At 37.6% G+C, this 17,788-nt stretch overlaps 1 protein-coding gene across 1 annotated transcript in view; it reads left to right on the top strand.

The window, feature by feature from the left end:
* The window catches only part of fng (Fringe glycosyltransferase), a 30,142-nt gene extending 20,474 nt beyond the window's left edge, over positions 1-9,668 (top strand). The window contains exons 4-8 of the mRNA XM_089698998.1: positions 5,508-5,655; positions 6,210-6,295; positions 6,653-6,723; positions 7,131-7,308; positions 9,198-9,668. Coding sequence (XP_089555124.1) covers positions 5,508-5,655; positions 6,210-6,295; positions 6,653-6,723; positions 7,131-7,308; positions 9,198-9,252 — 538 coding nt within the window. The 3' untranslated portion in view covers positions 9,253-9,668. The remainder of the gene's footprint in view (positions 1-5,507; positions 5,656-6,209; positions 6,296-6,652; positions 6,724-7,130; positions 7,309-9,197) is intronic.
* Positions 9,669-17,788: the final 8,120 nt, after the last annotated feature.

Consider the following 17,788-nt stretch of genomic DNA (forward strand, 5'->3'; position numbering starts at 1 on the left):
ACGTGGCCCCGAGGACGAGTCGTCGCTACGTATCCCGGCAAGGACGGCGAGGTACGAGTGGTCGACGTGGAGACCAGCGGCGGCAGAATCCTCCGGCGGCCCACCAAGAAGATCGTCGTGCTACCAGTTCAAATCGCAGAGTGCGACGGCGGGAGAAATGTGCACGACAAACCGTAAAGTACCTAATTTATTGTAAATATAACGTTAGAATCCTGAAGGCTTACGCCTGAAGGCTTATAAAATAATTAGTATGAAAAGAAATACGAATTTGTTCTAGTTACATTGAAAAGTTTATGTTTTGTAAAGCAAACTATCTAACTAGTCTAGTAGAGTAAAATAAGTGTTCAGTATAAAATCCTGAAGGCTTATCCCTGAAGGATTATTTGTATAGTAAAGTATAAGTAACAGTTCGTACGTAAAGTTATTTGTGTTGTCTATTGCATAAAGATTTATGAAGGCTTATGCCTGAAAGGTTATTATTGTGTTAAGAATGTTTGGTAGAATAGTAAATGTTTATATTTTGTTTTGATATTGTAGATGTTTAATTGTAGATTGTAAATGTTTGTGTTTCTTAAGATAATATTAGTAAATGTTTATGTCTTTCGTATATTAGTGAATGTTTATGTCTTTCTTTATGTTTTATGAATATTTTAATTGTGTGATATTAGGATTTAATTGATATTATTGTATTTCGTCATGCGACAGCGTCACGTCCGCGACTGAGCGCACACGCAGCAAGGGTCTTCACACACGCGGCCTCCGTTAGGAGGCTGCGTGGGGGATGCTGTTCAGGACGATTCGTCCTCTGCAGCAGGTTGATAGCGCTGCCCGCTAATACGGGCAGGTCACTGGGAGGACGAATCGCCCTGTTTGGGGATAGAAATATTTGTAAATTGGGGCACAGTATAGGAGACTGTGCCCGACTTTTTAAACCTTTTCGCATTTTGCGAAGACTCGACCGACCTGTGTTTGGTTTTACGAGCCCGTCTTAGACTTGTGTCTAAGCCGGGGACGGACAGGGAACCCGGGAGCGACACAAAACCGATGGGTGTGATAGGAGGCGCCAATTGCGCGTGGGAGTGGGCGGTGGATTGGCTGGGTACGTTGTGTACCGACTGTGTAGGAGTTATGCAGGGTGAGGCGACAGACGGCGCGATAGGAAGCGCCGTCGCAGGCGAAGCTTGCGTGGGTGGGGGCGTTGTATAGGATTGCGCTATTTGCGCGTGGGAGTAGGTTTGGTAGGAGGGAGTAGTGAGGGGCGCACAGAGTGCGTGGGCGGTAGGTGGCGCTGGAGGCGCAGTGTATGGTGCCGGCATTGCTTGCAATGCCGGTGGTGAGGACGGCGTGTTCGCCTTAGGAGAGGGGGGTGGTAGTAGATCGCGCGGATTTGGACGACGCGACCCGGGAATGGCGCGGTGCGGAGCAATCTCTCGGAGATGGGAATGAGAGGAGGCGTCCGCCCGCGAGAACATATTTTGGGAGAGACGAAGGATAAACTCATCCAGCGTTTCTACACCGAGATCGCTACGTATTAGCTCGTTTCTCATATACCTCGGCGCACCGACGATAGCGCGTAATGCGAGTGACTGCCGCGCACGCATTTTGCGGCGCAGGCTTTCACACACATACACATACCAGGCGGGCGCGGCGTACGTGAGGAGCGGCCGTAGGTAGGTTTTATAAACGCTTACCTTTATACGCAGCGGGAGTTCAGAGTATAACACCGGACGAAGTATGGCGTGGGCGGCTTTGCACTTGTTGATTACCTGCTTCACGTGGCTGTTAAAGCGAAGCCGGCAATCAATAGTTACACCTAGGTAAAGGACGGTATCGGACCATGGGATCTGCTCACCAGCCAGAGTGAGTTGGTGGGAGGGAGTCAAACCACCGAACCGAATCACCTGTGTCTTTCGCGCGTTAACAGATATCCGCCAACGATCGAAATACGCAGGCAACTCATCAAGCCAGCGTTGCGCCTTAACCATCGCATGCGTTGTATTCAACGATGCGGCGATTAAAGCTACATCGTCGGCGTATAGCGCGAGGATTTGATTAGAATTTGGCGCGGGGGAGGGGAAGTCATCTGTGTAGGCGGAGTATAGCGCGGGCGATAAACAGCTGCCCTGCGGGACACCCGCCTGCACAGAGTGGTTTCGGGAAATGGCGGGGGACACGGAAACGTGAAAGGAGCGGTCCGTGAGGAAGGAGTGCAATATCCTCACGAGCCGCGCGGGGCATTGGGTAGTGGTAAGGATCTTATATATAAGACCCTCGTGCCAGACGCGGTCGAAAGCCTTTTCGATATCTAGGAATATTGCGACCGCTCTCTCATTCCTGTTCAAGGCGGAGCTAACATGGTGCAATACTCTAGATACCTGAAGGGTGGTACTGTGTGCCGAGCGAAAGCCGAATTGCTCAGCGCGCGGCGACACGTACGGACGCAGCATAGGCAGCAGTAGTGACTCGAACACTTTGGAGACTGTGCTCAACAAGGTGATGGGTCGATAACTGCCCGCTAAGGAGGCATTCTTGCCGGGTTTGGGGATCATTATTACGCGACCGGTTTTCCACACTGAAGGGAAATGACCGGCGCGCAATATACCGTTAAACAGCCGCGACAAAGCCGCGACTGTTTTACGGGGGAGGTGGCGAAGGGATTCGTTCGTCACGCCGTCCTCACCGGGCGCTTTGCGCAACTTTGTACGCGAAATCGCACGGCGGACGGCGGACGGGGAGGTGAAGAATACTTCCTCAGCGGGCGGTATCGGTGATGCTAGAAAACCTGATAGGTGTTCGTTCACCACTGCTGCGTGGGCGGCGCTCGACGGCGTCAGGGGGTTCGGCTGAAAAACTTGTGCCAGATGTTCGGCGAACAAGTCAGCGCGACCCTGAGGGGCGTATATATAATTACCCGCGGAATCGGTGAGTGGGCGCGCGGGGGCGGCTGAGGATTTAAGCCTGCGACAGAGGTTGTGGAGCGAGGGCCAGTCCTCGGCGGCCGAGTCGATCGCACGGTGCCAGCCCTCGATCCTGTTCGCCTCAAGCGCATCGCTAACTTGCTCTCGCAAACGAGCAAGTTGCCGCTTGAGGGTGGGACAGCGCGAATGCTGCCACTGCCGTCGCAGAGCTCGCTTCCTCTGGATAAGGGCTTTAATGTGAGAAGGAATAGGGGGGAGTATGGACGTGGACGGTTTGAGTGTCGTGGCCTGGGAAAGAGCGGACTTAAGTGCTTCATGCAAGTCATTTGCGAATATCTCCACGTCCTCGGCGCTTGAAACCGCGCGTGAGGGCGTGGAGCGCTCAAGCGTATTCGCAAATAACTCCCAATTGACACAGCGGCGGGAGTAGGATGGGGCAAGCGCGGAACTGTTTGCGGTGATCTCGACCAATACCGGCAGGTGGTCTGAGCCGAGATCGTCCACAATAACAGTTTGCGTCATCGACTGGCGGATCACATTGTGAATCGTAAAGTCGATGACGTCCGCTTGGTGGGAGTCTGTACGAGGATAATGAGTAGGTTCGGAAGGGCCCTCTATAACAATGTCGTTATAATCGATAATGTTATAAAGGGCTTTGCCGTTGCAACAATCGAGGCGGGATAGCCAGTGCGAATGCTTACTGTTCCAGTCACCCGCGGCGATCGTCGGCACGCTCGAGGCGAAAAGACGTTTCACCTCGTTCGTGTCAACTCTCCCCCCGGGCGGCCTGTATACAGCATACATTCGCAGCCTGCCCACCGGAAACTCCGCCTCGATGCCGAGCGCGGAAAAGGATTGGGATGCGAAAGCGGGGAGTGGGGTGTGAGGGATGGACTTGCGGATAAGGATCGCAAGTCCGCGGTACTTACGCCCATACGGGGAGCATTCGTCCTGTCTGTACGAGACGTAGCCAGACGCGCTGAGTTTGTCAGGCGCGCCCAGGTGCGTCTCGTTTAGGAGGACGACGTCTACTCGTTGTTCCCGCATGAGGTGGCGCAGTAGTGCAGTAGCGCACACGCCGTCCCCCGCAGTATATTTATACACCTGAAGCGGGGGACGGGGTAGTATAAAAGAAAATTTGTAAAGAATTGTGCGCGCAGTCTAAACGGGGCGCTGGCGGAGTATGTTATAGATGTAATATTAAAATAATATGTTGTAATAATTAAGATGAACACAATAAAATTGTAAAACAATGTAAAAATAAATGATTGAGAAATAAAGAGTGAGGTAAGGGGCGTGGCTAGCCGGAGTGGAGGGGATAACGCGTAAAGTATAAATATGGACGCAAAACCGGTTGCGTCACGGCATTCCAGTTCCACCCGCGCTTCAGAAAAGCAAGAAGAATAACTCCGCTCCGGCTCGGCACCCTGGCCCTCTACGTATGAAGAAATAATTGTTTGTATTATTTACAAACCCCCACACCACTACAGTCCACTAAGAGAGGGCCTTCAGCCGACATTAACAGACATATTGTGCCTATTATTACTATATTTGTCTATGCTATTACTAACTTTGAAGTTGATTTCAATCGCAAAAAAGAATTAGTTTGAATTTGAATTACTTTTGGGATTCTGATTTTTTTGTAATTGTATAAATCTATCAATAATAATAATATATTCGGAGTGTTGCAAATATCTATATAATTAACTTTAAATAAATTGCAGGATATTCACTCAAAATGGTTTAACGTTCAACGAAACTTTTATGGATAAGAGCCGACACAAAGACATAACGATTCCTCAAATAAAATATAGCAACTGCAATGTAGTGCATCTGGCACACGAATTACAAAAACAAATCGTATCCATTTATACCGCAATTATTTCGAACATACCATAAAACAATCATAATCTTAACGAGCATACCGACCAAATATCAACCATAAAATTATTAATATTTCGCACAAGCCATAAATTATAAAAGGCAAAACGACTACCGAAAGAAACTCAGATGCAATTTCGCAAATAAACCTGATATTCAGTTATTCGAACCATATTATGAGTTGGTCATTTGTCGTACGTAGCGTTATATGTGGTCTTGCCTCTTGGATTGCGCAGCTCCTGTTATTTGCGTCCGCCATAATGTCAGTAAATTATACAGCAATAATTATTGCCACCCGGAGGAAACTGCGGCGTTCAATCAAGTCATTTTCTATACAGCGTCCATAAAATTGCTCTAAAATAAACGTTTTATTGCAGTCGAGTACGTTATTAACCTGTGCACTTGGTCTGTAAATACAGTTTTATTTAACTCATTCGTGTAAATAGCTATTGAAAATATTTTCTATAAAGCAGTATTATTTCCCATTAACGTTATGCTCACAATGAACCCGATATTGTATCGGAATACCTGTAATTGTTACGCAACTATGAGCTACGAACGTTGAGCTATTATAAATAACTACAAAATTTAATATTCAAATTGAAATTTGATGTGTGCTGTACGGTGCAATATAATTTATTTCAAAATATTTTATACCAATTAATGAATTCTTTGTGGATGCAATATTAATAGATTCCTCCTTTCCAGATGGTTCTGCCATTTCGACGACGATAATTACGTGAATGTGCCACGTCTGGTCAATGTCCTGCAAACCTACAATCATCAAGAAGACTGGTACTTAGGAAGAACATCTGTCTATGAGCCGGTCAAGATATATAAGAAACCGACTAATAAGGTACTTATTCGAAGCATCAAATATTTCTTATTGCGAGATTTTTCTCATCTTACTTACCTTTTATGTTTAAATCTAGCACAAACTCCTGGAAGCGATCTTTATGATTGATCTAATTAACTCTATTAGTAGAGTTACTTCAGTCTGTGAACACATGTTATCTTTGCTTGTATACCTACAATATAAAGCAGCTTAACTACTAGATACAATTTTATGTTCCCGAGAAAAAAGGCTATGCATCCATATGCCTGTACAATAAATACTAATACCTATGTATAGTTCTAAGTAGGCATTTTAGGTATTATTTTTATATATTTCAACTTGTATACGCAGTCTCATTTAAAAACAATTACTCAATATTTATGCCTTAGTTCTAAAGTATTTACATAAAATATTTTGTAACTTGTCCAAGAACCTTAGTTCTTAATTAATAATTAACAATTTAATCGGATAAAGTGTAACTCCACTATTGAAAGTGCTTTAAAGAACCTCGTAAGTTGCCTTGAAGGCAGAGATTGGACAATAGATTATTGTTATAAATGTATAATTTGTTGCAGCTAATGTTTTCATTCTGGTTCGCCACCGGCGGTGCTGGGTTCTGTATAAGCCGAAGTTTGGCCTTGAAAATGTTGCCCGTAGCAAGGTGAGCTTTTGTAATGTGTTTCGTATATTTTTTGATAATTTAACTACAAAGAAGGAGGTTCTAAAATCGGAACGTTTGGTAGATTTTCACCTTCGTAATTTCTGAATAACAAAGTTTTTATTTGGTCATTAATAGATTTCGCTGAAAGTTGTACCGCATTACTTAAGTATATTTACTTAGACAAAAGCATTGTCATCTAACAATTAATGTTGTATCTTTATATTTTTCTGATTATTATTAATGTTTAATGTTTAATAAGTTACACCTACGACAAAATAACAAAAAATTATTCACAAGTTCCAAGCAATAAGACTAATCGTTAAATTATTCATACTAATGGTATTTAATTTATTCTAGCGGCGGAAGATTCATCAGTATCTGCGAAGGTATTAGGTTACCAGACGATGTGTCAATAGGCTTCATTATAGGTAAGTTTGTATGTTTGTTTGTGTTGTGAGCAAATAATTTCCCGCCCGCCTTTGTTCTGAACAAATATAATATACATATTAATTATGTGTGTTCGGGTAATCGGATATAGAATAATTTATATAATCTAAGTATAATCCAGTGTTATATAAAAAGGAAAATTAATTAGTATTAGGTACCTACGTAATAATTTATTAAATATCTGATAATCGTTTTAATATAAAAATAGGTACCAAATTTCTGTACCATTTCGGTACCATTGTACCGTTTAAATTGTGGAATATTTTTTGCTACAATATTTTTTAACTTTTTTTATTAAATATTTTTCTTTCTCAGTCTTCTAATCTAAACATACATTTCATCTAAGATCTTGTCAGAATCGTGAGCTAAACCACCCTTTCTTCAACAGAACATCTTATGAAGAAAAACCTGACCCTCGTGCCAGAATTCCACTCTCACTTGGAACAGATGAAACTCCTGCCTCCAGAGACATTCCGAGATCAGATCTCCTTCAGCTACTCAAAAATAAAGGAAGAATGGAATGTAGTCAATGTTCCCGGCTTCGACACTAGATATGATCCGACTAGGTAAGTTTTATATGTGAGAAAAAATGATTTAGGTTGTGAAAGTATATTTTGTAGTCAATGTCTTGATGATGATTGTTCCTTTAACTCCTCGAGAAGCATAGGGCCTCGGTAAAGTCAATTGCCGCTTAAGATTTTATAAATGTAGTTTATGAAACCTATAAAAGCTAAACTAGAGTAATACTGCCTTATCATAATATATTTTAGATGTTTTCTTTTCTATTCTTTATACACAATTTGCTTCAAAATTTCACACTAAATCAAACTATAATTAACAGAACATAATATGTTGAAATTTGAATAATTTTATAGGTCTATGTTATCTCAGTCTAATATTTGCCTTAAATTACTATTTGCATAAAATAATAACTAGAGTCTAGACGAGCGATGAATGTAAAATAGTTTCACGCTCATAAAGGAACCTAATGTGTATTTAGCAAACAAAATATACAACAAAAACATACTAAATAACCATAAATAACTTTAAAGGTTCAGTTTCAATATAGGTTTCAGTTAGGTATACGTTTAGGGAATGCAAATCCGTTTACTTTACAAAATCCGGATTTTGAAAAACGGATTTATACAATAATCCGGAGAATCCGGATTTAGCGGATTTTGAATGAAAAATTTGACTTTTCCGTTTGAAACGTTTATTATTATGTAAAATCAATAAAAAACATGAATCTTAGTTAAATCAAATGTATTTATATTTTTCAATACCTAGAAATTAACTAGACAAACTCTAAAATTCTAATAAAATAAAGAAAAAACATAAAGCAGACTCCTTGTCACATCCATCAGACATAAACATTATAACAAAACATTTAATATTTTCTTAGATAATAGAAACAACATAAATTGCAAACAGAGTTTTCATCATATACAAACATATTAAAACGAAACAGCTTCAATTTTCTAAATCAGTAAGCAAAATCCTATTTTGCTTTTTCATTCTTTATTAGTAACTAGCTTTCCGCCCGCGGCTTCGCCCGCGTTTCCAAAGAAAAACCTGTTCCCGTAGGATTTCCGGGATAAAACCTATCCTATGTCCTTTCTCGGGTATCAAAATATCTCTATACCAAATTTCATGCAAATTGGTTCAGTAGTTAAGGCGTGATTGAGTAACAGACAGACAGACAGAGTTACTTTCGCATTTATAATATTAGTTGTATACGTAGTATATTATTATTAGTCTGTGATATTAGTATGGATGATGACAGTCTTTCCATCAGAGTTCTTATTTTTATCAAAATCAGTAATAACAAAATTCAAATTTTCATGAACACAACTACACACAAAGTATAACTTCAATAAACAAGATTCTACAAAGTTAAAAAAAAATACTTATTAATCATAGCTAAAATAAAACATTATAAATGGAAGCTACTCCATTACTTAGCCTGTCTTGGTGTGTATCCTGTGTGTAGCCTGTCTTGAATGGTGATAAATTGTTGTAAACAAAAGTCAACAGTAATGCAATGTGATAAGATCTAAATTCAAACGTATTATTTCTAGGCCCGCTTCGCGACGTGTCGCGATTCGCGCCAAATTCGACTGCTTGCGCGGGAACGGGATGCACTTACAGTGCCATCTATCGTCTAACGCAAGAAACATTAGAACCTATAAATATTGTAATACTGTGCTAATATGTTCGAAAAATCCGGATTCCATTCTTTAAATCCGGATTTAAAAGCCTATTTAAATTCGAGCAAAATCCGGATTTATCGGATTTCGGGTAATCCGGATTGCATTCCCTATATACGTTCAAACAATTCGAAACAACGGAAGCAAGGGTATATTTTCGTCATGAAATCATATAAATTCTCTTCGTATTTGAACTGAAATGTCAACAACGTAGTCGAGGAGCTAAATTAAGTTTTGTTTTGTTGCAGGTTCCTGTCGTTACATTGTTTTCTTTTCCCTCATTTTAAGTTTTGCCCGAGGTAGCAGCGAGATCAAGAACTTTATATGGAGTTATAGAATTTGTTCCGCAAATACATTTATTTTCGTTAGAGTTATTTACAAATAGATACTTTACAGATAAACATAAGTTTACTCATGGACTATTAATAGATAAATCTTCCAATCGTGCAATTCCTATTAACGCATTTTCTATAAATTTTATCGTTTACAAAATTAGCTTGGTTGTGATATGAATTTAATCAAGTTGTTAAAAATCATTGCATTGTATATTCTATTGCATTTTATTATATTATGTGTTAAATAAAGTCTGTGATATTAGATTATGATGTAAATAATTGTTTATAACGTGCATATAATATTTTTAGATATATTTATAAACTCGAAGTCAGATGTTATGATATTGTTGTAATTTGTTTATTTAATAAACAATATTAAATTTATATTTTGTTTTGTATTTTTTCCCAATTACCCTTTGGTTTTAACAAAGACTAACATTACTTTCCTAGAAATCACAATATTGAATGAAAAAATATACAAATTCTAGCATATTTCGAATTTGAGCTATTAATTTTTTTTAATTTTCTAGAAGAAGTCTAATTGAATAAATAAATGTTTGAGTTTGAGTTTGAGTTTAATGTTCGCATATATATAAACCATATCCCATTTATAAAAGAGTTAAATCCTGTATAATATTTTATATCAACTTTATTAAAAGATAAATTAAAAGAGCACTTGGTGGTCGAAATTCAATCTTCTTTCTAACGACTCTGCATTCTACTAGTAGCTAGCTTATCGAGATCAAACATACATTTGACTAATATTATCAGGATACGTAGAGAAAACAATCTCAATACTTACCAGGAACTACAGCCCACCATATCTCAAATAAACAATAGCTTCCATAAACAAATAGATCAGAATTATGAAGCTATTATGTATCACTATCTAATAGATCCAACACATGTATCATCTATTTACCCAGCATGATAGCTTTGATGAATTGGCGGACGTAGTGTGTAGCCGTGTTAATTATAATATAGGCAATCGCAAAGCAATAGTCATAAATACTGGTTAATCATACCTTCATAATTATTATTAGTTATATAATCTTGTAGATATATACACTGATGTTAGGACGTAGGCATCCGCTAAGAAAATATTTTGATCAATTCTACCCCCAAGGTATCTCCTTATAGGGAATGAAAGTTTGTACCTACCATGAAAATTGGGCGGGCAACAGCTAAAGCCAAATAAACTTTGATTGACATACTAGATCATAAAGTTTAATTTTTTATAACGTGTACATATTTAAAAACCCTCTAAAATTTGATGAATAATGTCGTATTTATTTCAAATATACCCATAACATCATTTATCAGATACTTTCTCAGAAATTTAATTTGAACAGCTTTCATTTCCTTTGCAATCGAAACAACTATTCAAATCAATCGATTATTTGCAAGCGAATATCGATTAATATCTAACAGGAAGCGATATTTATTCATTATTAGCTTGCACTGGAAACATTAGCATTAAATCGTGTCATGCGAACAGCTTGCTGTGATGTGAATTGATGTATTCGTAACATAACTGGCGTATTCAATTTAACTATGTATGTGAATTGCTATGACTTTATAGGTAACTAATCGCTATGCTTTAAACTGATGTTAAATACATTTATGAATGAGTTCCTAAGAAAGAAGAAGTTATATCCAAATAGTCAAATAGAGGAAGTTAAGGACAACAACTTTAAGTAGTAGTAGTAGTAGTTATCTACGCCCCAAATAACAGAGACATATTATTATTATATCTAACAACATAATATACATTATATGTAGGTATATATTTCCCCTTCAGGGATGTATATCACCTTTGTACTTACAATACTTCGACGCAACAGTAACTTAGGAAATTAATGATTCTCAAGGCAACAAAAAACTTCTATGAATGAACAATGCATTGCGTTTGTAATGCAATTGTTCGATATGATGACTAGCTATAAAGTACATTTTCTCTACAACTGTGCAATACAAAACTTTACAATACAAATGTACTATTTCCATACATCAAATAGTATAAACATAGGCAGATGTTAAATATTTAATAGGTATTAAAACCAAAAAATACATCTGCCCAGTCAGCAGATACACATAAATTCAGCAACTCATCGTACCTTAAATGCCTAATTAACCGTAATCTTACCTGATACCGCGTAAAATCTCTTTAAAAATCATGAATGATTAATTAACCGAATTGACATGGTCCATTCGATCCACGGTGGCGGGTCCGGAAGCTCATCAATCGGTTTTCTAATCGATTATTAAACGCACCGTCATTTCGTGTAATTACCATCATTTAGCTTATTACAAGGAAACTCGTATAGGAATTCGTATATCAGGACGCTCTTTGGGCCAGCTTTACGTTCAAAGGAAGGGTTAGCTCCACAGATACAAAAGCCTTCTCCTGGATGAAACATTCCGGGATATTAAGCCATTACCGTTAAGATAATGCACTGGATACTTTGAAGCATTATGATACGGTTATGAGGATTTTATCAGCATCTAACACACGCTTTAGTGAATGACATAATCATGCGTGAGCATTTGATTACACCGCTGTCAAAGCAATATTAGATAATAAATTTGACTTAACATTGAAAAGTAGGAGTAGGAGAACAGGAATAGTAAGGAGAGTACCTACCAAAGCCAAAAACAATCAAAATTTTGTTGAAACATTTTTTTGTGGTAGAAAAGAAAATTACGTAGGTTCATACCGAATTCCTGCCGTAATCCATATTTAAGGCTAATATTATAAAACTTAATAAAGCCATATCTGTATAGTGTATAATCCTTACCATCATATCCTATTAATTCCTCGAAACAAAAGTAATATATCCCAATACTAACTGACTCTAACTAGATTGATTCGCTCCCTGTGTGGCATCATTTAACTCCCATATCACCAAACTTTCCATTATCAATTCGAACTGGTTTACCTAATGGTTTCTTTCGTATAAACATAATTAAGCACTCAAAGGGCGCCGATCGATCTTTCGCCCATTAGTTTGGAAATGACACCCAATTATAAAAGGTATATAACTCCATTTGTTCCAACTCTATTCCTTTTTGTTCTTGATTCCCATATCGTTTACGATGAGTAAGAGTATAAGTGCTATTGAATAAAAATAAGGATTTATGTGTTTCGTTTTTGGTCGCTATGAAAGTACATACATAATGCTATGTTAGGGATTCGCGGAGATTCTGAATACGTTTACAATATAGCCTCTACAATTAGGTATGATATTTTGCAGAATCGATTTAAAATCTTAGTTAACATGCTGTACATATTATGCCAAATTAAAGTGTGAAACGACTTTTTACAAAAAAATTGTTATTGTATAAGAATGGTACTTATGGCTGATTAGTGTGGTTCTAAAAAGGGTAGCTAATGTAGCTAGGTATTACATAATCACATTTAAGGCTTAGAAATTGGCGAAGATATCCACGACAAATAATTATTGTTACTTTTCTGCGGCTTGAATTTGTTTCAATGTTTACTTTCGCTTCCTGTATAGGTATGGTGAGATTTCTGACAATTTATGCGTTTAGATGCTTTCCGATACAGTAATGTGTTTTTGGATGTAAACTCATATATCTTGATTAATATTTGACTCCCACATTCATGGAAACATCTCCATTAGATGATATTACAGCGTGATTGTATCTAGCGTAGGCGTAAGACTGTTTTCAAACATTGAGTTAATTTAAACCAAACTTTATTGATTATGAGTATGAATATTCCCTCCCAAGCATAATTTAGATAAATTTATAACCGTTAATTGAAGGCGCAGATTCCATAAATTTAACCGTCCTTGAGGTATATTATAATGAATTGCGTCCCCAGCCTCGTTCTTTTGTCAACAAAATTATCCTTCCTTAGAATTAGAAATTCGCAGAAGATAATATTATATAATTAGATGGGGCTTTTTATTATAAGTGAAATCTTAACTTCTTTGTCAAGAGGAATAATTTACAGCTCTTGCTTCCTGGAAATGTAATTTCCTATAGGAAAATGCATTTACGTCTCATTTAGGAGTCATTTTTCCTCTTACATAAGGTAATAGTGATTTACAGGTTCTATCGAAAGAATGGATTCTTTTCATTGGATTGTGAATGAGCGCGAGTGTGTATTTTGTTAATGTTTCTGCATTTTGAAACTGTTAATAATCTGATCGTAATTTTGACTTGATACTATACGATACTAAGTGCGTGTTGGTCAATCTATGATGTAATTTTTGGAAATGTGCAAATAACACTAAAGATGTATAATTTCTTTTTTTTCTCTGCCGGAAAATGATAAGTTCACGGACGCGCGTGCCCATCACTCTTTTTCTCCTACCAAAGTTACCATCTACTCAGTACCACCATCAAGAAACACAGATTGACCCCATTACAGAATATTAAAGATAAGCGTATGCAGATAAGTGAACCACAATGGGCGTAGCCTCACGACAGGCGCACCCTTGAACACGTTGTTATGGGTTATTTTTCTTAAGCACACGGTGATATGAAGCAAAACAACTAAGCTAATATGAAGGAAACGTTTTATTTCATTGACGTACACAATCAATCGAAATCTTAACTAAAAGTAAGAACTAGGTACATATATTTATTATAAAAAAAACAGCTAGACTTAACCAGAGGATAATAACTAGTAGGTAGTAACTAACGTAAGTAACTAATTCTAACAAGACTTATATCTAAGTAATCTTAGCAAATTAGTGAGGGCGCCAGGAGGATTTTATTTATTGAACGGGATCCTTCCAATCCCTGCCTTTTAGTTAGCTCCAGGTAGTAAAAATCAGTCGCATGAATATCGAACGCGTATTATTTTGATCACGAGATTGAAGGTGTTTCATACAGGCTACAAACAAGACATAATTTTAGTTTTTATTTACTTTTGAGTTTTAATTATCTTAACATTATAGTTCTAAAATTATAACTTACCCCTTCTCGCACGAAAATAATAGCACAAACTTAGAATATGTAATCACACTTATAATTATGATATTATTTCAAACAAATTACACCGACAAACGGTGTGCCGAGATCCACTGCTCAACAACCACTGTCCTTTCAATGACATCGTATAAGGATTTCCAGACGTTTCTTAAAAAATATTAATAATTATAAAAAATGCATTGAGATTCGTGTGGATTTGAACTTACGACCCGCGGATCTACGCTCCACATTAGTTCCACTGAGCCACTCGTACGATAGCTCAAGTCGTGAAACTACGTTACAATTATTGTTAGTTTATCAAACATAACATTCCCCCAACCAACACAAGAAATGAGATGCCATAGTTTATGCATCTCATTTCTTTCATGCGTTATGTTCACGCCAGAGAGGCTTTAAATCCTTAGCATGCCAAATACCTATTGACTTACCATGACAATTATTAAGACGATAGATGTTATCTGATAACTTAGCTACTATTATGGCTTTTTCAAATTTAGGTGCTAACTTTGCCATAAATTTATTACTAGCATTAGAAAGCAACTTAGTTCTTTTCCAAACTACATCACCTATGTTAAAATTTGCCCGCCTACGTTTAATATTGTATAATTTTGAACTTTTATAATGTGAGGTCTTAATTTTATGCTCAACGTCGCGAAAAAGTTGGCTTCTTCTCTTTAAATCCATCAAATAATTATCGGTCTTAATGACGATAGAGTCAACATCTATTATTTGCGAATCCGTCGAATTTAAGGTTTTAGGAGGCACAGCAGTCTCCCTACCAAGAAATAAGTATGATGGTGTAAAACCTGTTGTTTCATGAATCGATGTTCTAATGGCATGACCAAAATTGTGTAAATGTACATCCCATTCATTATGTTTTTTTTTGTTAATATATGTTGAGATCATAGTGCCAACAACTCTATTGACGCGTTCTGTTGGGTTACTTTGGGGATGGTAACTGGGCGTATACCAAATACTGGTATTGTATTTTGACATCAAATCCTTAAATAAATGAGATTCAAATTGTTTCCCATTATCTGAAATAATCGCTTGAGGCACTCCAAACAGTAAAAACTGTTTTTCAATAATGTCACAAATCTTATCGGCTTTTCCTGTTCGTAGCGGAAATAGAAGAACAAACTTACTGAATAAGCATGTAATGACAAGTAACATAGTGTTACAGTTTTTACTTTTAGGAAACGGTCCCATGAGATCTAATGAAATCACTTGCCACGGTCTAGTGACTGTACGATGACTACCCATATGTCCTAAAGGTAATTGTTGCGATACTTTTGCTCTTGCACACACTTCACACTTCCCGACATACATCTTAACATCCTTCAATATGTCAGGCCAGTAATAATGTTGTTTTACTCTAAATAAAGTTTTCCGTACTCCCAAATGACCTGCAGTGACATCATCATGGCAACGTTTCAAAACATCACCTCTGAGAGCATGCGGAATGTACAATTTCCAGTCGTTAACTTTATCTGGATATTGCTTCAGATGAATTTTCTTATATAATAACCCATTTCTCACTTGCCAATTAGGAACCTCGCTACCACTAGTAATTTTTAAGACTTTATTTCTATACCATTCGTCCTTATGTTTCTCTAAATTGCTGAGAAAGTTACTTTCTATCCAGTCTCCAAGGGCATCAATAGATCGTGATAAAACATCAGGAACAACGTTAGATTTACCGGGCCTATGGATTATATCGAAACTGAACTGTTGCAATTTCATGGCCCATCTCGCAAGTCTACCATGTGGGTCTTTCATTTTGTGAAGCATTTTTAGTGCACTGTGATCAGTGACGACTGCGAAATGCGATCCATCTATGTAGGGTCTGAATTTTTCTATAGCATACACAATGCTCAAAAGTTCTCTTTCCGATGTCGTATATAATTGTTCTCGCTCATTAAGTTTTCTACTAAGAAAAGCTATGGGTTTCTCGACGTTGTCAACCTTTTGACATAAGACTGCTCCTATACCTTTATTTGAAGCGTCGCATTGAATAATAAAAGGTTTATTAAAATCAGGACAACAAATCACTGGCGTCGTGGTTAAGAGTGTCTTTACTTTAACAAATGCGTTATCTGCCTCATCCGTCCACTTAAATGTTTTGGATTTTCTCCCTTTTGTCAACTGATGGAGGGGTGCTGCAATGAGTGCAAAATTTTTAACAAACCTTCGATACCAACTTGCAATTCCAATAAATCTCTTTAACTCTCTTAAATTTTTAGGTCTTGGGAAATTAATAATAGCTGACACTTTTTCAGGATCAGTACGCAATCCATCTTTATCTACAATGTATCCCAGAAAACGCATACTTGAACGCGCAAATTTGCATTTTTCTATATTTATTGTTAAACCGGCATCTTTTAATATGCTGCACACTTGTTTTAGAATGTTCAGATGTTCCTCTAACGTTTCTGAACAAATAACAATGTCATCCAGATAAGCCCAAACTTTGCCCTCTAAGGCATGAAACAAAATATCCATGAGTCTTTGTTGTGTTTGTGATGCATTTACAAGACCAAAAGGCATTACTTTAAAATGATACAACCCTCGACCAGGCACTGCAAACGCTGTCTTCTCTTTACTACACTTATCCAGTTCAATTTGCCAAAAAGCAGTTTTGAGATCTAGAGTACTAAGAAATTTTGAGTGTCGCAAGTTGTCTAATATAGAAGCCACTCTAGGCAAGGGGTATGTATCTCTTTTAGTGACCTTATTCAACTGCCTACTATCTAAACAAAGTCTATTGGAGCCATTTGGTTTTTTAACCAGTACTATTGGAGAACACCAAGGACTGTAAGATGGCTCTACTACATCCTTGGCTAACATTTCATCTAGTTCACGTTCAATAATTTTCTTAATAACTGGAGAAAAATTGTATTGCTTTTGGTATATCGGTTTACTATCACCGGTATCTATTGTATGCTTCAGAATTGTTGTTCTACCTAATCCTGACCCAATTTCTTCCTTAATATAATTAATAACCTCATATAAAGACTTTTTCTCATTTTCATTTAAATTTTCTTCACTTATAATTGCTGGTTCTTCATCTGATACCGTATTAATATGTAAACCCTCTTTTATATCATAACCTTTAAATGTAAACCCTATATCAAATAATTCAAAGAAGTCCTTGCCTAAAATCAGGTCTTGAGACAGATTAGGCATTACCAATATCGACATGACGTGAAATTTATTATTAAATTTAATGGGTACATCAACAATTTCAGAAAGAGTGTGATTAGTTCCATCTGCAGTAGAAATGTAAACGGGTTCTCGTTTCTGCGTCTTTAAGTTTACAACCTTTAAATATTCTATAAACCTTAAATTACCCACGGATCTAGTAGCTCCCGAGTCCAATAAGCCACTGAATCTTTTACCAAGGATGTTAATACAAACGTATGACCTATTATCACACTCCTTCCGAAAGGTCAGAGGCGAAATTACTTCTTGTGACATGAATAGCCGAACGTAATTTAACCAGTTCTGCCACTCAATACTGTTTCGACTAAGGGGAAAGG

This window comes from Colias philodice, chromosome 9, assembly GCF_061535455.1.
Source record: "Colias philodice isolate Cphi_HAF_F1 chromosome 9, ilColPhil1 Martin Lab GWU primary, whole genome shotgun sequence".
Classification (NCBI taxonomy): domain Eukaryota; kingdom Metazoa; phylum Arthropoda; class Insecta; order Lepidoptera; family Pieridae; genus Colias; species Colias philodice.